The 23,735-nt window shown below is 35.3% G+C and overlaps 1 protein-coding gene across 1 annotated transcript; it reads left to right on the top strand.

Moving 5' to 3' along the window:
- Positions 1-867: 867 nt before the first annotated feature.
- Positions 868-20,425, top strand: LOC115213969 (low molecular weight phosphotyrosine protein phosphatase). Its single transcript, XM_029782974.2, has 6 exons — positions 868-1,945; positions 9,926-9,999; positions 14,404-14,517; positions 16,645-16,706; positions 18,763-18,865; positions 20,214-20,425. The coding sequence occupies exons 1-6, from the start codon at positions 1,906-1,908 to the stop codon at positions 20,289-20,291; spliced, it is 471 nt and encodes a 156-aa protein (XP_029638834.1). The 5' UTR covers positions 868-1,905; the 3' UTR covers positions 20,292-20,425.
- The last annotated feature ends 3,310 nt before the right edge of the window (positions 20,426-23,735 follow it).

Genomic DNA, 23,735 nt, shown 5'->3' with positions numbered 1-23,735 from the left:
TTGTGTGGGAACTATAATCTAAACATAAATTTCACTGGTTCAGTCTAACTGAAAGCAAGTCATGTGAGGTTGATTAAAACACTGCTTAAGCTGCAGTAATGTAATATAAATATTTTGTAGTACTGAATTTAAAACTATTTATTCATTTTCCCCTTTAAATACTTTATATGGACACTAGAAAGTGTCTAAACTTACAAGATTTATAAATACATTTACCCCTTAATCTGTCATTTGAACTAAAAATTTCTGTAGTAAAATCACAATGAAACTTTCAGTAAACTACATTTATAACATAGATTTGATTACCATGCAGAGATGTGAGTACCACATTTCCAGTTACCTTAAAATATATTGTGTATAGCCAGAAAGAAGCAAATTGATAAACATATATGTATAAAATGAGCTTTTACTAAGGGAAAGTTTTATTATTAAATTAGACAGTGGTAAAAAGAAACTGTAAGAAATGTTTTGGCCCTTAATTCTTTAAAGGGTAAGACACAAGCCAACTCCAGATCATGATTCCTGGATAGTGCAGGTACCTCAGAGCCTGGGTACCTTAGGTGTTGCAACCAGTCCAGCTTAAGATACCACTCAACTGTAATGCAAACTATGCCTTCTGAAATTCACTTTATTCCTCTTTGACTAATGTTATTTTGGAAGAGTCTTTATCATAAAAGATAGTGTTACACTGGAGTTGTCTTCATTGAGCCAGACACCTATATTTGGACAGTCTGTTATTAAAAACATTGTTATACTGAGACAGTCTTTATTATAAAAATTAGTGTTATACTAGAACTGTTTTCATTATAACGGACATATTTTCATATAACACCGTTTGCACATCAGGGTTGTTGCACTAAATGTGACGATTGTACGAAGGAAGTTTATCATTATTATCTTCATCATCATTCAATGTCCGTTTCCCATGGTGGCATGGGTTGGATGTTTGACTGGAACTCGTAAGCCAGAGAACTGCCCCTGGCCTCAGTCTGTTTTTGCTTTTACATTTCACTGCCATGAGTGCCTTCTACATGTCACCAGCACTGGCTCCGACAACAATTTCACTTAGCTTGACGTGAAACTTACTTGAAAAGAATTGTGGGGAGGTCTACACAAGAACATGCTCCCTTGCTAAATCAACTAAAGTGCACAGAACCAGGATAAATACTGCTATGTATTTTGTTCTACACTCTAACAATTCCGACAATCCCTGCCTATGTCAAGCGGATGTAAGATCAAAGGCATTCTAGTTTTAGCATTCCACCACATGATCTACACTATAGAATGTGTGGGATTTTAAAACAGCTTGGTATGATTTAAGGGAAATTTAGTTGCTATTTCTGCAGGTCGTGTGACTACAAATCGGTTTCCATGTCGATTTAGATCCCAACAGAGTAAACTTTACCTTTCGATATTTCTAGATTGATAAAGTACCAAACATAAAGAAGTAAAATCGAAAACGATCATTGATATGGTGATACTGGTGTGTCTTTTAGGACGGCACCAATTACCTAAAATAAGCTAGTGATTCTGCTCCCCAAGAAAATTTCAGTTTGAAATGATAATCAAATGAATGTTTAAAAACTTTAACGGTGAATTGTCACTTCCAAGGCGACGCTCGTCAACAAGAGAGCCGCTACGTTTTTTTCGGCCTGCCGGGAACAGTGGCCAAATCTTCCTCATATCACCTCCTACTGTCTTTTAAAAGAGGCAAGTTGGATGACCTAGTTCTGGATATACAAAATACTGGACAGTTACAGCTGGCGTAACCGGAATAGGTCTGATATGGCGCTAAACAACATCATTCACCGTTAGAGATCAAAAACAAACACACGCAAACTGATATTGCAACCGGCTGCCACACTCTATTTCACAAGGGAGAGCACTCTATATCTATACTTCACCATGGACGGAGAGAAGAAGAAAGTCTTGTTCGTTTGCTTAGGTTTGTAATGAAATATTGTGCAGTTGGTATTTTGCTTGTTATTAATTATTTTATACTCATTTATAATAGTCATATATAGACAGAGACATACACACTCCTTCAGACATGCACACTCACATATAGTGTCGTGTGTCTTAGTCAATCTTTCCTAAATTGGGCACCTTGTCATAAATACAATTAGTACGGAATATTGCGTACAAACGGCTCTCGACAAAGTGCCCCAGTGTGTCAAAAGTTTATTATAATAAATTTTTGACTGTTCACGTGAAATTTATTTTTAAATGCAGGCAAATTGGTTGTTAATAATAATAATAATAAAGAAGAAGAAAAAAAAAACGAACTAATCAACTAATTGTCTAAGATTGTTTACGATTTCTCATTTAGGCACCTAGCCAACAATTTTTGAGGGGGAGTCAGTCGATACCAATGACTTCAGTACTTATGCTTTATTTTATCTATTTCTTTACTACCCACAAGGGGCTAAACACAGAAGGGACAAACAAGGACAGACATAGGTATTAAGTCGATTACATCGACCCCAGTGCGTAACTGGTACTTAATTTATCGACCCCGAAAGGATGAAAGGCTAAGTTGATCTCAGAACGTAAAGAGTTGGAACAAATATTGCGAAGCATTTTGTTTTTCCGGTGCTCTATTGAATTTGGCAGCACGTCACCTCTTGTAAGATTATTAATAACGAAAATTTTAGAAAATAAAAATAAGAAATAAATGGAAATTTTACCGGTGAGTGTGTTAAATAATAAGGCACTAAAAGAGAACGACTCTCCCCAGACAACTAAATATAGTTTGCATTCATATAATACTTTTTTTTTTCCTTTGCTGTTTAAGAGGTTTAAAGCCATCACTAGACATGTCAATTTGCCCACACTCTTCAATCCTTACATGACTGAATACTTTTCGATTTATTTGGCGTACGCTATATGTAAACTTATAAATTTTCGGTACTACTTAAGAAGAGTGGTCCCGGTGCGCGCATCCGCTCTAGCTAGTCGTGACTAGTCGATCCTACAACGACTACCTAGCAAAGTAAATAAAACACAAAGTAAATAATAAGGCAATTTTTTCTAAACAAAGTAAATAAAATACAAAAACACAAAGGATCGACTAGTTACGACTAGCTAGAGCGGATGCACGAGTGCGCGCACCGGGACCACTCTTCTTAAGTAGTACCTAAATTTTCTCAATATTTGTTCTGTATTCTAACAACATCGTAATCTACATCTTCGCTAATGTGTATGTTTGTGTTTTATATATTTTAGCTTGCTATTAAAATATGTTATTAGTATACTCTTTTACTTGTTTCAGTCATTTTGACTGTGGCTATGCTGGAGCACCGCCTTTAGTCGAGCAAATCGACCCCGGGACTTATTCTTTGTAAGCCCAGTGCTTATTCTATCGGTCTCTTTTGCCGAACCGCTAAGTGACGGGGACGTAAACACACCAGCATCGGTTATCAAGCAATGCTAGGGGGACAAACACAGACACACAAACACACACATATACATATATATATACATATATACGACAGGCTTCTTTCAGTTTCCGTCTACCAAATCCACTCACAAGGCGTTGGTCGGCCTGGGGCTATAGCAGAAGACACTTGCCCAAGATGCCACGCAATGGGACTGAACCCAGAACCATGTGGTTGGTAAGCAAGCTACTTACCACACAGCCACTCCTGTGCCTATGTGTATGTGTATATTAAATTAAGTTCAGTACTCTGTTTAATCCAACATCTAATGATTCAGTGTGAATCATTTGGTATTAGAGTGATAGCATTAAATTGGCTGCAATTGGTCGTTACAGCTGCTGTACTTTCTGTGTTCTTTTGCAAGTCAAACTTTACAAAAAAAAAAAAAAATTAAAATTACTCAGCGATCGTCACTAACAATAAACACAGTTTAACTGCAAGCTATGAATTCCTGCCCTGCTTTAAAAAAATCGGAAGCAGCCGCTATTGTCAGCGATTGTTAATTAGTGAAGTGAAAACACACACATGGATCACCCGCAACTTGTGTTTGTTTTTTTATATTTACCATAATGAAAGTAGGTTTTGGCAAATATTTATTTATATGTAAGTAAAATTAAATGAATTTGTTGATTCAGCATACTTAATTACATAGATATTCTGCATTAAAATATAAATCCAAAACAGAAGAAAACATAATTATATGTAAAGAAAGGAAAAAAAAAACAGCTATCCAACACTAAGTACATCATCAATCAGTCGAACTTGATAAGTGTCATCAGAGATGCTTTGCCCCATCGTGAAACTGCAGGAGCTACTCAGAGTTTTTGCAAGCTCTTCTAAATCTGTTGCAATTCTGGAAACTCTTCCATGCTGTCAGCGGTATCTCAGAACCACAAACGTTTTACCCCTTAGCCTGTATGCTTCACCTGAGTGGGGCAGCAAGGACTAAAATAGTCTTTGTTCACTGAAGGGTTCCACTTGTAGTCTCTTACCAATCATAGCCAACTGGAACTTCTTTCAGCTGTCCTGCTCAACTCCTTGGTGGATTTCTTCAGATGTCTGGGATTCCAAGCCTATCATCTGTAGTGAATAGTTCACTAACCTTGCTAAAATGCTTTGGTAACTGACTTCCATAAGAAATGAAGCTGTGTGCCATCCCTTGACAAGGACTCATCAACAAAGTTCTGCTATTTGGATTCCTTTAGCTTATGGGAAATATCAAGTCTGTCCTCCCGGGATGATAGTTTTTGTGCTCCTGAAGAGCAGAAATATGTCTGGTCTGAGTAATGTTACTGTTGTCTCCTCTGGGAAAAAGTGTCTTAACTCTTTGTAGACCAGTCCACTTAGAGATTTCTGCAATGACTTTATCATGTCTCTACTTGTAGTGCCCTAAGATATTCAGTCAAAATGTATTTTGTTGGGAAAAGAGTTGCTCCACACTGCTTGCAAAATGAGTCTTCTTTGCCCCATTTTTAAGGCTATTTGGGATTAGCAAAAGATCAGTGACAGCATGAAGGAGGGAGGGCAATCTTCCCTGGTCAGTGCCCCAGAGTTGCTTCCAGGAACTTCTCTTCAACACTCATGCATTACCATCACCATCATTTAATGTGTGCTTCTCCATGCTCTCCCTGTCACCAACCCTTACCTTTTCCCAAGCAAAGTAATATTTCTTCATAATCAGATGTTTTTCATGGAAGATAAACATCACTTGTATGTTTACAATTGTTACATGCTGTCAAGAAAAAGGTACACACATGCACACACACACGCACACATACACACACATACACACAATGGGTTTCTTTTATCTTCCATCTACCAAACACATTCTCAAGATTTTGGTTGGCCTGGGGCTATAATAGAAGAAAATCTGGAATTTACTGCCTGCGGTGTAGTTCAGCTAGAGAAGGTAATTAAGCTGAAAATTAAATTATGCAAGAGATTGGTGCAGTGGAGAATGGGATATGCCTATGACCTACATAGGTCATGGCCATTCTCTGTCCTATTCTGACTAATTAATTTTAACAAAAAAGTGATAATTTTTTACATCAACGTCATCATCATTTATTGTAATGGGATGAATAGAAAACATTGTAAAGAAATTAATTAAATAATATATTAGGCAAGTGTGTTATGATACCTAGCATAATTGATTGAATACACTGAGTGAATGTAAACAACATAAAGTGCTTCAAAATGTTCATTGCTCTCATACTGACATGGGTTGAACAGTTTGACAAGACCAACTTAGTTGGAGGACTGTATTCTGCTCTAATGTATGCTTTAGCATGATTTCTACAATTGAACAACCTTCCATGCTGGGTACTCATACTTTTTTTTTTGTTTTTTCGTTGTTTTTTTTGTTGTTGTTTTATTGTGAAATCAGAATCAGTGAAGCTTTCCACCTTGGAATGAGTGAAACTACAGTGTAGATGAAAGCAACTTTATGCTAGGTGATGAACAGTTGAAGTATGAAAGAAGAGGCCAGAACAGGTTTCTTGCTGTAGAGGAGATGCATGGCTTCTTGCATTATACAAGAGTGGCTGGGGATATAATGGAAGTAGAATCCATTCAATAGATATAATATATTTTACTTGTTTCAGTCATTAGACTGCAGCCATGCTGGGGCACCACTTTGAAGAATTTTTAGTTGAATGAATCAACCCCTAACCCCAGGACTTTTTTTTTCAGCCTGGTACTTATTCTGTTGATTTCTTTTGCTGAGCTGCTAGATTACAGGGATGTAGACACACCAGAACCTGTTGTCAAGTAGTGGTGGGGGTCACACATAGACACAAAGACACACATATATATACATGTGATGGCTTCTTTCATTTTCTGTCTATCAGATATACTCATAAAATTTTGGGCAAGTGGAAGACACTTGCCCAAGAGGCCGCACAGTGGGACTGAACCTAGAAACATATGGTTGGGAAGCAAGCTTCTTACCACACAGCCATGCTTAATGCCTATATTTTATATCATATTGTATATCTAATATTTCTGTTAGTGTTGCAGTTAAGATCAACTCTCTGACTGAGCAAGACCTCTGTGACCAAAGGCTTTCTGGCTATGACTATTATTCTGTCTTATATTCCAAATATAGTGCATCTAGTACTACATTATCTAATGTGTTCTTCCTTTATTAAGATAGTAGAGTGTGGTTTGAGGAAGATTTAGTTTCTATTTCTTGAATCTCATATGACCTCATAGAGGCTCTTGCATAGGATAGATTATTCCTTAATTTATATCAGTCATGTTTTTTTAATATTAATTAACATTGAATTGCTTTTAGATTAATTATTATATTCTAATTGTTCACATTTAAAAGTACCTACAAATGTCATTAGTACTGTTCCCCTACTCCAATTGATTAAAAGCAATGAACATTTTGAAGCACTTTATGTTGTTTACATTCACTCAGTGTATTCAATCAACGATGTTAGGTATCATAACACACTTGCCTAATATATTATTTAATTAATTTCTTTACAATGTTTTCTTTTGTTTTCTATTCATCTCATTACAGTATTAAGCATTTTCAGCAGCATTTCAGTATTGACTGTCTTTACAAATCATATCAAGTCTACACTTGATTTAGGTAGTAATGCCTTTGCCTTGACAATCTCAATTAATAAATGAACACAATTAGTCTGTTATTCTGCATGAGAAGGTTTGTCGCATTGCTTCTTCAAAAAACATGCATGAGCAGCATGAATTACAAACTTACATGTTGTTGGAACTGACCTTAGCTTTTATTATTTTATGGGAATATATAACCACTTACATGGCTTAGTGCTTAAACTATTGGACTCATGATTGTAAGGATATGGGTTCAATTCCTTGATCAGACATATTCTTGGGTATTCATTTAATGTTGTTAAGCTTAATGTCAATTCTGCTCATGATCTATGCCGAAAGATTTCTTCCCCTTGAAAATTCCATCTTATATTTCTCATGCAGTGCATGTATTTAGAACTATATTATCCAATGTGTCCTTAATTCATTAACACAGTAGTGTATGATCTGAGGGAGACATGGTTGCATTTTATTTAACGTTGTTCCATTCCACTCAGTTGAAACAAGAGTTCTGTCCTTTGCAGAGTAGTGTCTTGCTGGTACATGATGTCAGTAGTCTTTAATGGCTGCAGTACACAGGAGGATGAGGAGGAGGAGGATTGATTGTGTGGCATAGAAAATAAGATAGAACAGCGACCAGATTCAGCCCCAGATTAAAGATATTACAGTATTTAATTTTATCTTTCTCAGTTCAAAATCCTTCTAAAGTTAGCTTTTCTTTTCATCCAATCACAATTGATAAAATACCAGTAAATTAATGAAATTAACTGACTTTTGTCTATTACATATCATGAAAAATATGCTAGTCCTATTAAGTATTGTAAGAGTATTTTCTAGTGTCTGTCCATATTGGTGACAATATCTAGATTTTTTTTCACCACAGGTTTCAAGGATCTTCATTTAGTCATAAGAATTTTGTATCGATAGGTCAAAGTAAAATACATTTATCTGCTGTCAAAAAGTAAGGCTTGGATGCTGAATTATGTCTTTATAGCATTAGCTGTTGTTACGTGAATAGTGCAGAGATGAAGAATTTTTTATAGCATATCAGACAACTCTACATTCATACAGGACAAAATACTGTTAGAATTTATATTTGAAATTGAGATCCAAACCAGAACGAGGGCAAAATATTGGTAAAACAAACAACTTAGTAAAATAACTCTAGAGAAAACTGAGCTTCCATACTGCCCAGCAAAAGTAAAGGCAGTATATTAGATTAGATGAACAATGTAGTAAGAAAGAATAAGAGATTATCAATAACAAGTGAGGTAAATTTAACTCCAAGAAAAGTGAGTCTGTTGTTTAGAGTGTTCTTTGTCATGATAATGATTAACATATAGTATTTTACAGTGTGTCCTGACAGATGAAGATGCTAGAGAGAAAAGTCTTTGAAATCATATAGATACACTTCATCTCTGTAAGAACAAAAATGGATCAAGAGTTTTACAATGGATGATTGCAGAAATGGTACAGATAGGTAGAATTTATTGTCAATAGAAATACCAGAAACTGAAGATAGTATGAACTAAAGTGATTAAAGATATAAGAATTTAAAAAGTTGTATGATTCTTTAGATGTTGAAAGTGTTACATTGGGTTTCTCAGTTATTCAAGTTACACACAATTTTTTTATTTGAATGACTGAGGTAGTTGATGTTTAGCCCCTGTTCAGTATTGATATAATAGATATATGGTCAAATGTATTCTAGATGTGATTTGCCTGTATTTTCCCCTGACATGGTGTATCTTTTTTGAGATAAAAGGATGTGATTGCAGATAAATTTGGTTTCTATTTGCTATATAGATCAATTGAAGCATATCCCTTGGTGTGAGACAAAAAGTTTAAAAAAGGCTCAAAAGAGAGAAATTATACAAAATTATTAGCTAATGTACAAAATTTTAAAATTGATAAAGTTTTAGTGAAATTTATATAAAGCTCAGCAAGATTAGATAGGAAACAATTAGTATTTTAGAAATATCAGAACAGCAGATGTTACATTTACTTTTAGAAATTAGAAAGAAGGTTATGCATGAGTTTGAGTTGACAAAACTTATGTGGAAGGCTGTTAGGATCTTTTCAGTTTGAACGGCAGTTTTTTCTAGTGGTGTCATGAAATTGTCACCCACAATTATGACACTAGTATCAATCTATTGCATTTCAATCTGTTTTAGGGTTAGGTTAGGGGGAAGGGTATCTTTTTTTCTTCATAAATGTAAATAAACCCAATCTGTTTCTTAAACGAGGGACATATTCATATGGCACAGAATGTTTTTTAATTCAATGGACATATTTGATTGGTTGAAATTGCAGAAATTGAAGAAAAAAACCCACAAATATCTTACAAACTATAGAATTTTCTCAATAAAGCTAAGAGAATGAGATGTTTTATAAACACATTCTACCAGTATACGAAGTTTAAAATTTTTTAGTTACCTAGAAATTATATTAAAAACTGCCGTTCAAACCGAAAAGATCTGGCAGTTAGACTGCATCTGTTTTGTGTGGTAGACTTAGCATTATCCAGTTTTACACCATCACCACCACCATGCCTCTTGGATGTCTTTAGCAGAATATAGTTTATTGCAAGCCTTTGAACCACATGATAAATCTGTATGTTGATGGACTGTTCTGTTGCAGCAATCCATGTATCATGGTTTCTTAATTGACAAAATCTTTATAGCAACACTTTTTGTTTCAACAAAACAACTACCACTACAAAAAGTATCCACAAAGTTTCGTAAGTGAACAGGTCACAGTTTCAAAGCAACAAAAATATTTTGACACAAATTAAATTTAAATGTTAAAGTGAATCTAACGGTTTTTTTTGTTTTTTTTTTTCTGTGTGTGTGTTCTTAAATGGCTTATAAACATCTTCCATGCTACAATTGTTTATCATTTTATTTTAGGTAATATTTGCCGTTCTCCAATGGCACATGCCATTTTCGAGCATCTACTGAAAGAAAAGAATCAACATAACATGGTTAGTTGTTATGAATTTTATTATTTCTGCATGAGATGGCAATAAATCAGTATAAATCTCTTACAATTTCATATTTCTCTCCACAACTTGCTCCTTGTTATTCAAATCCCAACAAATTCTATGTATTTCATTCTGTATATAGTTGTAGTATTTATTATTCGCCCACCTCTCTTCCCTGTGAACTGAATACTACTTTATGCTTATAGTTCTCAGATCATAATCTCTTTGCCTTTCTCTTTCTGCTTGACTAATTATAATACATTTATATTCTGCCTACAATGTTATGTTTTTTATCTTTTTATCTCTTTCATGTTTCAGTCATTAGACTGCAACCATGCTGGGGCACCAAAGTTCTAATTTGCTTATTAAAGTTATTTTTGCTTTCTGTATGTTTTTCTTACTTTTAATTAATTTCTTTGTCAAATCCCAAATGTGTAATTGTAAATTAATGTGTAAGCATAGCTGTGTAGTTAGGACGTTTGCTTTCCAACCATGTAATTTTGGGCTCAGTTCCACTGCATGTCATGTTTGTTAAGTGTTTTCTAATGCAGTTAAAGGCTACCCAAAGACTTATGAGTGGAGGCCAGTCATCTGTATATATATATATATATATATATATATATATATATATATATTATATATCTCTTTTACTTGCTTCAGTCATTTGACTGCGGCCATGCTGGAGCACCACCTTTAGACGAGCAAATCAACCCCGGGACTTATTCTTTGTAAGCCCAGTACTTATTCTATCGGCCTCTTTTTGCCGAACTGCTAAGTGACGGGGACGTAAACACATCAGCATCGGTTGTCAAGCAATGCTAGGGGGACAAACACAGACACACACACACATATATAAATATATATATATATATATATATATATATATATATATATATATACATATATACATATATACGACCGGCTTCTTTCAGTTTCCGTCTACCAAATCCACTCACAAGGCATTGGTCGGCCAGGGGCTATAGCAGAAGACACTTGCGTAAAATGCCATGCAGTGGGACTGAACCCGGAGCCATGTGGTTGGTAAGCAAGCTACTTACCACACAGCCACTCATATATATATATATATAATATATATGTACCAGTGAATGTATGTTTGTGTGTGTGTGTATTGTATGTATGGATGTGTGTGAGTGATTGTGTCTCATCTTTTTTTATAAAAAACCTGAAGTGCAATAACCTCTGCTTTGCCTCTAGAGTTATAGCTGATTGCACTGAAAAATGAATTCAGTACTGTGCAACACTTTATCCACTCAAAACAAATTCATGCACATGAAGGAGCCTGGTGCAGCCATCTGGTTCACCAGTCCTCAGTCAAATCGTCCAACCCATGCTAGCATGGAAAGCAGACGTTAAACGATGATGATGATCTTCTTCAGTTCTCAGAACATTTGCATTGACTTACTCCTGAGTTGTCTTCCACTATGTTTTTCTAGTAGTGGGACCATTACGGTATCAAAGTATCATCGTTCGTTTAGCATGGGTTGGACGGTTCAACTGGGGTCTGGGAAGCCAGAAGGCTTGCACCAGGCCCAGTCTGATCTGGCAATGTTTCTACGGCTAGATGCCCTTCCTAATGCCAACCACTCCGAGAGTGTAGTGGGTGCTTTTTATGTGCCACTGACACAAGTGCCAGACAAGGCTGGCAAACGGCCACGATTGTATGGTGCTTTTTACGTGCCACTGGCATGGAGGCCAGGCGAGGCTGGCAATGACCACGGTTGGATGGTGCTTTTTACGTGCCATCGGCACGGAGGCTAGTCGGGGTAGGAATTTTGCCTTCTCATTCATAAGTAAGCCTAGTGGTAGTCATTGTTTTACTTTCTATAAAACTTGATTCAGCGATGTAACACTTGTTTGTTCTACAAGTCACCCACTACAATCAGCAATGAGTTTTATAGCTTTAGCTCCTCATGGTTGTATCATTTTACAGCAAGGTAGATGTAGACATTTGATAGTTGAGTGGTGTACTATAAACTATCTTATCAGTTCATCATCCTCTCAGATATGAGTGAATATCTATGGGGTGGCTCAATCTGCTAGAAATAGCAGTCAAATTATCTACCTCAAATCGTATCCTACCGTCTAATATAAAGCATATTGAATACTGTAGTTCCTGATAATGCGAAGAGAAAAGATTGTTATAGATGTAACATGAAATTCAGTTAGTCAGAGCTGTTCCGTGGATAAACAGCAACATACCTGGTACAACATCCAGTAGATTTGGTAAAGGAATATTTAGTATTAAAGTTGGCAATATAATTTTCAAGTAAAGTATAAACTAAAAATGTGTCTGAAAATATTTCCAGGTCAGGCATAGCTGTGTGGTACAAAATTTCCTTCCCAACCACATGGTTCTGGATCCAGTCCCACTGTGTGGAACCTTAAGCATGTGTCTTCTGTTATATCCCCAGGCTGACCAAAGCCTTGTGAGTAAATTTGGTGGTTGGTAACTGAAAGAAGCCCCTCATATATATATATATACGAGCAAAATGCCCCCACATCCAATATATGGTGCTGAGTTGTCAAACATTTAAACCAAATTTTCTTAAAACAATTTGTCCGACCGTCCCATAGGCCTCCCCTTTGAGAAACACTGACTTAACCAAAATTTGAGACACCAGCAAAAGAAGAAATAAAGATAGACTTTTTTCTATTCTAAAGAATGCTTTATTGATTTTTGTAATTTTTTCAAGACTTATACACGCCAGGATACCGTCGGCATCTACATATCAAATTTCAGCGCAATCAAATGGAGGATGCCCAAGATCCTAAAAGACATATACACACAGACAAAACGGATTTTATATAATATATATGTGTATATATATATATATATATATATATTTATTTAAGTTCAGCAAAAATTTAGATTCAAATGAATATGGTACTTAATTTAGATGCACCAGAATTTTGTATGGTGTTATCCATAAAAATCCGTGGGGTGATTATAATCAAAATAAGCAACAAGAATGACTTCGGTAATTTGGTACGATCATTTCGTACTACATCATTTCATTAAATGTTGTAAGTATTACAACAGATTTAAGATGCTGAGTACTCATCAGCCAATTATAGAGGTTTTCCATTAATACAAAAATTTTCAAATCAAGTGGCAACATTATAGAGAAGGTAGATATATAGACAAAGATGTGAGTATATATATATATATTTCTTTATTTGATATTTAGCAGAAGCAACAGAGTGACTCAAGGGCTGGGTGTTTCGTGTGGTGGCACTTATCAAAACATATACTCATATTTTGAGTTCTATTTTTCCTGTTTGCATCACTTGTTGCTGTCTCTGCTTTGACATTGCATAGTAGTTGTAAATGTGTGTTACCGTCAAGCAAGTAGTGTTCTTTCATTTCCAATCTTTGCTGTAAACATGTCTGGTCATGGGGAGTATTACTTTACTTGGAAACAGGTGTGAGTTGGTGACAGGAAGGGCATCAAGCCGTAGAAAATCTGGTTCAACAAAATCCATCCGACCCATGCAAGCTTGGGAAAGTGGATGTTAAAACAATGATAATGTTGATGTCACTACTCTGTTTGTTATAGTGCCGGTGGCACGTAAAAAGCACCCACTACACTCACGGAGTGGTTGGCATTAGGAAGGGCATCCAGCTGTAGAAACACTGCCAGATCAGACTGGGCCTGGCGCAGCCTTCTGGCTTCCCAGACCCCAGTTGAACCGTCCAACCCATGCTAGCATGGAAAACAGACGTTAAACAATGATGATGATGATGATGCCTTTACTTTTTCCCCAATACTTCTTATTCCCCATTATTCGAAAAAAAAAAAAATAAACAAACATTATAACAGACAAAGGGGTGGCTGTGTAGTATGAAGCTTTCTTGCCAACCATATGGTTCCGAGTTCAGTCCCATTGCATGGCATCTTGAGTAAGTATCTTCTTCTATAACCTTGGGTTGACCAAAGCTATGTCAGTGGATTTGATAGGTAGAAACTGAAAGAACCCATCATATATGTGTGTGTGTATGTGTCTTTGTGTCTGTATTTGTCCCCTCCCACCACCACTTGACAACTGGTATTGGTTTGTTTGCATCCCCATAACTTAGTGATTCAGCAAAGAGACTGATCAAACAAGTAACAGGCTATGAGAAAAAGAAGTACTGGGGTCGATTCATTCAACCAAAAAAAAGTTCTTCAAGGCACTGCCACAGTATGGCCACAGTCTAAAGACTGAAGCAGATAAAAGATACAAGATTATTCAGAACAGAATATTGTATAACATGTACAACAAAACTCAAAGCTGTAGCAAATTTTTTTTACTGTTTTGTGAAACAACTATCATTGATTTGTTGGTTAGATGTTTGTATGAAAAAATATTGATAGAATTTTTTGCTTTTTACCAATTATACAGTGGGAAGTTGATAGTGCAGCCATTGGGGATTGGCACATTGGAAAACAGCCTGATGAAAGAGCCTTGAAAGTTTTGAAAGAAAACGCCATAAATTTTAGACATACTGTAAGACAAGTGAGTATATTGTATATATATATTATATTGTGTTGTTGCGTCTAATCTTAAAATTAATTCTGCTTTTGAATATTTTTGTTTTATTCATCTTCATAGTCATAGTTGTGGCTGTGAGGTTCAGTAGTTTTGCTTTGTAACTACATGGTTTCAGGTTCAATCTTATTGAGTGGCACACTGAGCAAGTGCCTTCTACCGAAGCATTATGAATAGATTTGGTAGAAGGAAACTGAAAGAAGCCCATCACACACACACATCTTTGTATATGTAGATATATATACACACACATATATACACACTCATACACTGCCCATACATACATATGTATGTATGTATAGGTAATATGTATATGTGTGTTGGATATGCTTGTCAAGCAAAAGTCAATCACTTTGAGCAAAATTACAGTTGACACTTCTCCTCTTAACAAACCTTCTGATCATTCTGCACTTTGAAGACATATGAAATGAGTGATCTCTTATTTGAAAAACAGGTAACATTTAGCAACAAGAAGGTCTTCCACCTATAAAACAATGCCTTGATAATATAAATGTCTAACCCATGCTTGCATGGAAATGTGGACAAAAAAAAAACTATTATTACCATCATTTCCCATTTTTACTTGTAACAGGTTAAACACTTTTTCTGTAGAACAGATTGGTACATGTGTTGATTTTGTATAATTTCCCATGTGGTCTCATGTTCTCAAATCTAACCTTAAATCTTCCTCTTGAATCTGCTTCTACATTATGTAATACATTGTCTCTTATTAATGTCAGGAATTTAAATGTGATGCTAGTGTTTTATTATGTTTCTGGGCAGCTCTCTTTATTCTACAGTCATTTACTTTATATAGTTGTTGGGAATGGATGTTGGATTATTTGGAGATGTTAATTGCAATCAAACGGTATGCTATCCAGAAAATCTTTTGCTTGTTCATTTAGTGTAATGGAACTAAAGCTAAGCACTTATTCTCAAGGTATATTTTCATGCTTGCAATATCATTACTTTATTTAAATTAGATAAAGACAATTGATTACTATATCATGGAAAGGAATTTCCAAGTCAGCCAAATCAATCCATAACCTGGTTTTGATTCCCAGTTGCTCACCCCATCTCATCTCTGTTATGCTACTAATGTCTTCAGAAAAACCATCTATATCACATTACTTGTTTCTCTTTCTCCAATTCATTTTCAAAATCACTATGGATGACTAACTCTGATTACGAAACATGAAGCAGCTGACACATAGTATTAATATAATGCTAAGCATTCAATTGCTTATACTTCACTGTCATTGCTAAATCTGCCCTTTTCATGAATTCTAATTCAGATATTGTAGAATAATTCATATTAGATTAATATAACCATTTCTCTTATAATCTCAAGGATATTTCATGAATTATTTTTATCCTAAACATATTCCATCTCACATGCTTTCTAAATATTATTGGCACAATTCCACTAATTTAGAGTGAGGAAGACTATATTATTGATAGTATGTCCAAAGGAATTATTCTAGTGTAACCAGAGTGACTTAGTGAAATTGGAGCTAAGAATGTTGTTGTAATGCCTAAATTTTGTACTCTACCATATCTACTACTTCACTGCCTTTGTCTTATATAGACATTAACCCTTTTATAGCTGTTTATCAGTTGATATACATTGTTTGTTTCGATAGATTTTGAAAATCATGAAGAATTTAATTAAATAATTTTATCATTATTAAGCTGATTGTTTGAGCATGAATTAATAGGAAAATATGATAGAAGGACTTTTTTTTTACAACTTAGATCACTGTTAAACAGGAAGTTTGTATCATAGAACCAGATGTGGTTTCAATTTCAAGTGAAGTGTTATCAAAAAGTTTAATAGCTTATTACAGTTGATGCTGCTTATAGTGGACTCTGAGATTTCCATCACTCAGTAACTGATATAGTTTTTTTGTTTTATTTTGGCACTGTTATCATATGCTTTCGTGATGTTTCTAATTATTGTTATAAAATTCACTTGATAGTAATTTGTATACCTGTTTCTTTCACCAAGTGCTATAGTAATATTTTTATATGCTTTGACAAAAATGAAATTAATGATCATTGTTGTAATTTTTGCTTTTAATTTTTAAAATGCAGATTACTAAAAGTGATTTCAAAACGTATGACTATATCTTTGGAATGGATGAACAAAATATGCAGTATGTATTTTTAAAGTTATAAATTCTTGAAACAAAATAAATGTATATGTATATATGTCAGTAGATATATCTGTTTATCTATGCATCTCTCTCCCTATCTCCTCTCCCTCTGTCTCACACAAACACATTTAAACACACACACACAGGGTGTTCATAAATTATCTTTACAATAGAAATTGAGCATCATCTAGATGTGTTGTATGCAACGAGTGGACCCACATGGAAGTGTTCTGATGTTTCTGACTAAAATTTGTTTGCCTGTTTTCCAATAAACTCTACTAAGTTATTGTTATTTTTCATTTTTTTCTGAATTTTTCAAATTGTAAAGGTAATTTATGAACCACTTTACAACCAACAAAATTGGTTCCTTTGCTGTCAATTGAAAAATATCTCCCATTAGGCAAACAGCAGTAATGTGATTCCGTTAGTATCATCAAAGAGAAATCTCTCTTTATAACATATATATACACACACACACACACATGTACAGGCATGGTTGTGTGGTAAGAAGCTTGCTTCCCAAACAAGTGGTTTCAGGTTCAGTCCCACTACATGGCACCTTGGGCAAGTGTCTTGTGCTGATCAAAGGCTTGTGAATGGATTTACTAGACGGAAACTGAAAGAAGCCCATTGTATATGTCTGTGTTAGTCCCTCACCTTGACAACTGGTATTGGTGTACTTACTTCCTCGTAACTTAATGGTTTGGCAAAAAGACTGATAGAATAAGCAAAATAAATCCTAGAGTCAACTTGTTCAACTAAAACCTTTCAAAGTAGTGCCCCAGCATGGCCACAGTCAAATGACTGAAACAACTAAAAGGTAAAATATAAAGGTATATACATACATGTATGTGTCAAATATCTGAATTGACCAAATTATAGCAGGTTGTATTTTGCTGGTATGTTTGTATTTTATTGTCCATCCATCCAAATTTCATACTCCAAATTTTCATGTTAATTTATGTTCCAAACACCAACTTAATGATAAAGTTATTTTACTAATTTCTTCATTATTTTTAAAGTTAATTAAAACAATGTCTGAGTGTTTCAACAAAAATATGGTAACTAAAGGATTAAGCTTTTGGAATAGATACTACCAGTTTGTCTGCATTAGAATCACTTCTTATTCAAGTGGACGATTTACTCTATGACTTAATACTATATAACACTCTCTCTCTCTTTCGGAGAGGCACTGAGCAGCTATACGCACACATACACACACGACAGTAACTTCCGCCTACCGAATTCAATCACAAAGCTCTGGTCGGCTCGGGGCTATAGTGGAAGACACCTACCCAAAGTCCACGCAGTGGGACTGAACCCGAAACCATGTAGCTCGGAAGCAAGCTCCCTAACCACACAGCCATGCCCACAACCAGATTTTTGTCCTTTGATAGCAACTGTTATTTCTTATTTGCTTACCCCTAGAAAATATGAAACACAGCTAATATTTCCTTCAGACTTTGCTTTTGTTACATTTAACTCAGACCCTAAAGAATTCCTCTTAACACATGGCTATGATACTCCTTTACTACTGCTGCTTATCATCAGAGATGCATAAATTGTCAGCCACTAAGGGTCATGCTCAAGTGGTTAAGGTCAAGCAACTGACAAGCAAATTGAGCAGAATATTTGCTATAATATTTCTGCTTCAGTAATTCATCATTGAATCTGTCTGAAGTGTAATGGAAAATAGGTCAGTTTCAAAACATTGATGTCCAGATCACAAAAGCAAAGTTTGAAAGGAATAGTAGCCATTTCCTTTGATTTCTTAATAGAAACAAATAGGAAATAACCCTTACTGACCAAAGACAAAAAAAAAATGTTTGTTACACAGTGTAATTTATCACCCTTACAAACATCTACAGTTCTGTATAAACTTGTACACATTTTACACGGTCACAACAGAAATACATATACACACACACATATAATGGATACACACGTATGTATGCATATATACATAGATACTTTTTCAATTGAACTTAATACTGCTCTTGTTCCTGTAATTCATTGAAAATCTTTATGTAAATTATTTTCATTTTACTTTCTTCAGAGATCTGTCCATGGTTTGTGGCAGCAACAAACAGAAAGCAAAAGTAGAACTTTTAGGAAAATGGGATCCACAGAAAGTCGTCATTATTCCAGATCCATATTTTGTAAGCTTTTCTGAATGCATTATTATTATTACTTTTATTATTATTATTATTATTATCATTATTATTATTTAAGACATTGCACAGTATCCAATATTGTGATGTTGGTTGAAGATACTGTCTGCCAAGAGTTTGTACTGTCTGTCAAGTCACAAGGACCTCAGAGTCAGTAACAGTACTTTACACAATATGCATGCAATTCCAAATAATGCCAATTTATGCAACACACCTAGATTGTAGGGTATTTCTAAAGTTTCCAAATGTTTCTTCAGGTTGAGTGGTATTGAACCCAAAGCTCCAATGATAACAGGGACAACCTCTATGTTTGATTCATGTAGCTACCATATCTTGGCGATCACAATTCTTAGGTCTCCATATTTATCAATTTTTTTCTTTCATATGTTGATGTCCTGGCACTGCCACATCAATTATTAGGTACCCTTATTTGTCCCTCCTAAAGGTTACTATATTCGGCCTTTGGTGCTCTAATACCTTGTCTGTCTGGAAGTCAAAGTCCCAGAGGATTTTTGCCTTCTCCTTTTCGTCCATTACCTTTTCCAATGTATGTTGATACCAAGCACCCATTACCTCATATCCATACTTTCTGCATAGTAACCAGTGAAGGCTTTGGGCAACCTTATCATGTCTATGTTTGTATTCTTTCTGTGCAAGACTTCAAGCTCTAACAATATGAATCATGCTTTTGACCCTCTTCCCACACATTCTGCTGGGATTTGTTGCACTTGTGTGGTATATATCCCATTTCACTGAGTTGATGTTGGTCAAAATGACTTACCGTGGGGGAAATAATCACAGAACTATGTGGTTGTGATGCAAAACTTTTTGACCACATAGACATTCCTGTTTTTAGGCAAATATGACAAAAATAATTTTGCAAACCACTAGCTAATGGTGATAAGTGAAAAAATGTTTCCAATTTAATGTAAAATCATCATTATCACTTAATATCCATTATCCATGTTGGAATGGGTTGGATGGTTCGACCAGAGTTGGTAAGCTGGAAAACTGCACCAGGCTCCAGTCTGATTTGGCATGGTTTCTACAGCTGGATGCCTTCCTAACGCCAGCCACTTTACATAATGTATTGGGTGTTTTTATGTGGCACCAGCATGAGTGCTTTTATATGTGGTACTGGCACAGGACTCTTGCAGGCCAGTCTTCTTCTTCAGTTAGCTTAACACTTCTATTGAGAAGTACGAGTCTTCTGGAGTACATCAAGGTGCTGGCATCTCAGTTTTTTGTCTGTTCTTATTTTAAAATATGGGGGGGGGGGTATGCTTTTAGTTCAGCTAGAAAAAAACTTATTGTCATGTTCTCTTGTATTTTTCAGGATACACAAGCTGAGTTTTACCCTGTATATGACCAGTGTTATCGTTGCTGTAAAGCATTTTTAGAATCTTTTAATTAACTCTAACGAAACTGTCTGAACTCTTCAAGGACTTTGCTAGCAGTCATACAAGCTTTAAATTTCTTACAAATCTGGACAAACAAGTTTTAGATTTCTTATAATTATGGACAAAATATCTTTAAATATCTTCCGAGTGGTTATTGCAAAAACTTAATGAATTAATTCTAAAAATGTTAAAATCTTTAAAATAATAAAGTCTCTATAACTTTTCATTATTGACTTCTTTTTAATTAAGTACAAGGCTGGTTTTGCATCAGTGATATAAGAATGACTCTTGTAGAGGTCATAAAACTGCTTTAACCAGGAATTGAAAACATAATTTACCTTTTCTGCATCTTTTATTTGTTTTAGTCTTTGGACTACTGCTGAGCCACTGTCTTGAAGTGTTTTAGTTAAATAAATTGACCCTAGTATTTATTTTTGAGCTGGGCACTTACTCTATCAGTTGCTTTTTGCTCCACTGCTATATTACTAGGATGTAAATAAACCAACACCAGTTATCAAGCTGTGTTGGGAGACAAACACAAAGTCACAATGTAATGGGGTTCTTTCAGTTCTCATCTACCAAATCCACTCACAAGGCTTTGATCTGCTCAGGACTCTAGTAGAAGCAAGTATATTATATTACTTGCCCAAAGTGCCATGCAATGGGATTGAATCAGGAACCATGTGGTTGCGAAGCAAACTTCTTACCATGCAACCATGCCTGTTTAACTCTTATTTTATTGTACCCGCATATCAGCTTAAATCAAAAATCCAAACCCCAAATTTACTAATAGCTTGTTCTTGCACATGGAATTGCTTCTACAAAATCTTTCTTCATATGAGCCTTAAATCTGTGAAACTGGAAACTTTAAAGCATTATATTACATTTTACATTTAGTTGGAGTCAGAGTCAGTATATTTTTACTGATTCTAGTGACCCAATAATCACTTCTAGTTCTAACTCCACAACACTGACTCAAACTGCAATCTTAGGTGGAACAAAGCATCAAGATATATTTTAGTTTTGTCATTTACACATAACTGAATGAGATTCTTGCAGTTAATATTTAATTTGAATTATTGAAGGTCTGTGACTGATAAGGAGGATATATGAAAGGTGGTTATTCTATAGATTTTCATGCCAACAGAAGAAAGGGGTACCAAAATTGCTGAGACTGGGTTTTGCAAATAGATTTACAAGAGTGGAAGGATTATTGAAATAAATTGATAGAGAGGAAGTTAGTCTGAAATCATCAAGTTAAGGGAAGCAGATACTTCTTATGGAACCAGAGAAAGAGGACCAGTATTAAATAAGTGGTTGAATATTGGGGACCTGCAATCTGATTGTTTATATAGACCTAGGTCAGACCTGATCCAGCATACCCAAGATCAATGTCATTCCAGCTATAATCATCCAAACCTTCTCTTAAGTATTACATATCTAGGAATATGTCTTTCCATTTTTGAAGGCACATGGCTCAGAATCATGAGGTAGTGAGTTCGATTCCCAGACCAGACTGTGTGTTGTGTTTTTGAGCAAGACACTTTATCTCACATTTTTCCAGTTCACTCAGCTATAGAAATGAGTTGGGTCATCACTAGTGCCAAGCTGTATTGGCCTTTGCCTTTCCCTTGGATAACACAGGTGGCGTAGTGAGGGGAGGCTGGTATGCATGGGTGACTGCTGGTCTTCCATAAACAACCTTGGCTGGACTTGTACCTTGGAGAGGAACTTTCTAGGTGCAATCCCATGGTCATTCATGACCAAAGGGGGTCTCCACCCTTTTACTTTATAATGTAATTTAAGGGTGATTTGCCTGCAATCTCATTGAAACTCCTTCATTGTTTCACCTGGAGTCTAGTTAGGTGCTAAGATATTCATACCTCAAAAATAACCTTCCGGGACTCTCTTTTAGTCATAAGAAACTCTCTTTGTTCTCTCTTTTTCAAAAAGATAAAGAATATAAAACAGATTGTTTAATGATAATTTATAACCAGCCAAGGCCTCATATTTTATGGAGAAGGTGAGGCTCAATTATATTGATATTAGTACATAAATGATACCGATTTTATCAAGATGGTCCTGGTGGAATTTGAATTCAGTATGTAATCAGACATGCCTAAATATTGCAAGGTGCAATCTATTGAACTTATTTAATAATATTCTTCTTTTAGTAATTAATATGGAGGAGAATGAAATTGATCATATTAACACTATTTCATAACTTGTACTCCTTGTCTTACTGAATCCACAAAATATGCAGAGCTAAAATCTAGCTCAACAGAATTTAAACTAAGAAACTTAGGGGATGTAACTAAATATCTGAAGGCATATTGCTCATCACTGAATTCTGTCGCCCACCTTCCTCATATATAGTTATAATAACTAATACAAGACCAGAAATTTGTGTGAAAAGGGAAAGCCAATTATATTGACCCCAGTACTTGACTGATACTTTATTTATCTGTCCCAGAAAGATGAAAGGTAATATAGTTGATCCTGGTAAGATCTGAACTTAGATTGTAAAAAACAATAACCGAATACTGCAAAACATTTTGTTTGAGGTGCTAACAGAGCGAGAGATTGGCAGAGTTGTTGATAACATTCATAATTACTACTACCACTACTTATTATTACAACCATTGGTGATGCTGCTACTACAACTACTACTACTAGATTATTCTGAGTATTGAAATTGGTGAACTGAATTATCATTTGTGAAATAAATGACAATATTATGTATAATAATTGCAAAGACAGGATTTTCAGAATTGGTAAAGCATTAGAGAACATTCTTTGCACTTATTTTTGAGCTTGAATCCTGATGAGTTAACTTTATTTTCCATTCTTCTAGTTTTGATAAAATAATTACCATTCAAAAACTAATAAATGTTATAGAGTGTTCCTTTGCACAAATTGTAGGAACTTGTGGTTCTGCTGAAAATCAGTCTTTTTGCTTTATCTAGTCAAGCTTGCTTGGACATTTTTTACCTGCACACACCATCCATCTCAGCCCTACATTAGCTGAAGGGGGCCTTTGGGGAGGCATTAAGTGTCCCTGGTGAGTTGATCTATTTATGTTGTGTTTGGACAAACTTCTTGAGTATGGCTTGCTTTGGCATCTATAGCAGCAGGTTACTTGCCTGCTCTTGTTTCGCTTGCCAGAAATGTCCCACAATGTGCAAGTGCCTGTCCCTTATAATGGTTGAAACAGACAGGTCATCTCCATACAGCTATTTTTTGGAGGGATAAGTTCTCCAAGATATGTTTAAAAATGCTCTTAACATTCAGGTGTAAGTTCCATCTAGTTTGGATTCCAGTGTTTTGGAAAGCATCCAGGCTGTTGATCCATACAAAAAGACTGATTTTACTGCTGCATGGAAAAAATACCGCATTAGGGTTTACTTCCAGATAACATCCAGTTTGTTTAGCCTGAAGGAGCTGGTTTCTAACAAAGA

This window comes from Octopus sinensis, linkage group LG7 (genome assembly GCF_006345805.1).
Source record: "Octopus sinensis linkage group LG7, ASM634580v1, whole genome shotgun sequence".
NCBI classification, from domain to species: Eukaryota; Metazoa; Mollusca; class Cephalopoda; order Octopoda; family Octopodidae; genus Octopus; species Octopus sinensis.
The sequence above is the reverse complement of the archived record's forward strand: the minus strand, read 5'-3'. Positions and strand labels throughout refer to the sequence as shown.

Excerpts from the sequence above, each read along its gene's own strand:
- LOC115213969 (XM_029782974.2), top strand. The coding sequence starts at position 1,906 with ATGGACGGAGAGAAGAAGAAAGTCTTGTTCGTTTGCTTAG. Across the intron at positions 1,946-9,925 it reads AGTCTTGTTCGTTTGCTTAG|GTAATATTTGCCGTTCTCCA; the intron begins GTTTGTAATGAA and ends ATTTTATTTTAG. Across the intron at positions 14,518-16,644 it reads TTAGACATACTGTAAGACAA|ATTACTAAAAGTGATTTCAA; the intron begins GTGAGTATATTG and ends TTTAAAATGCAG.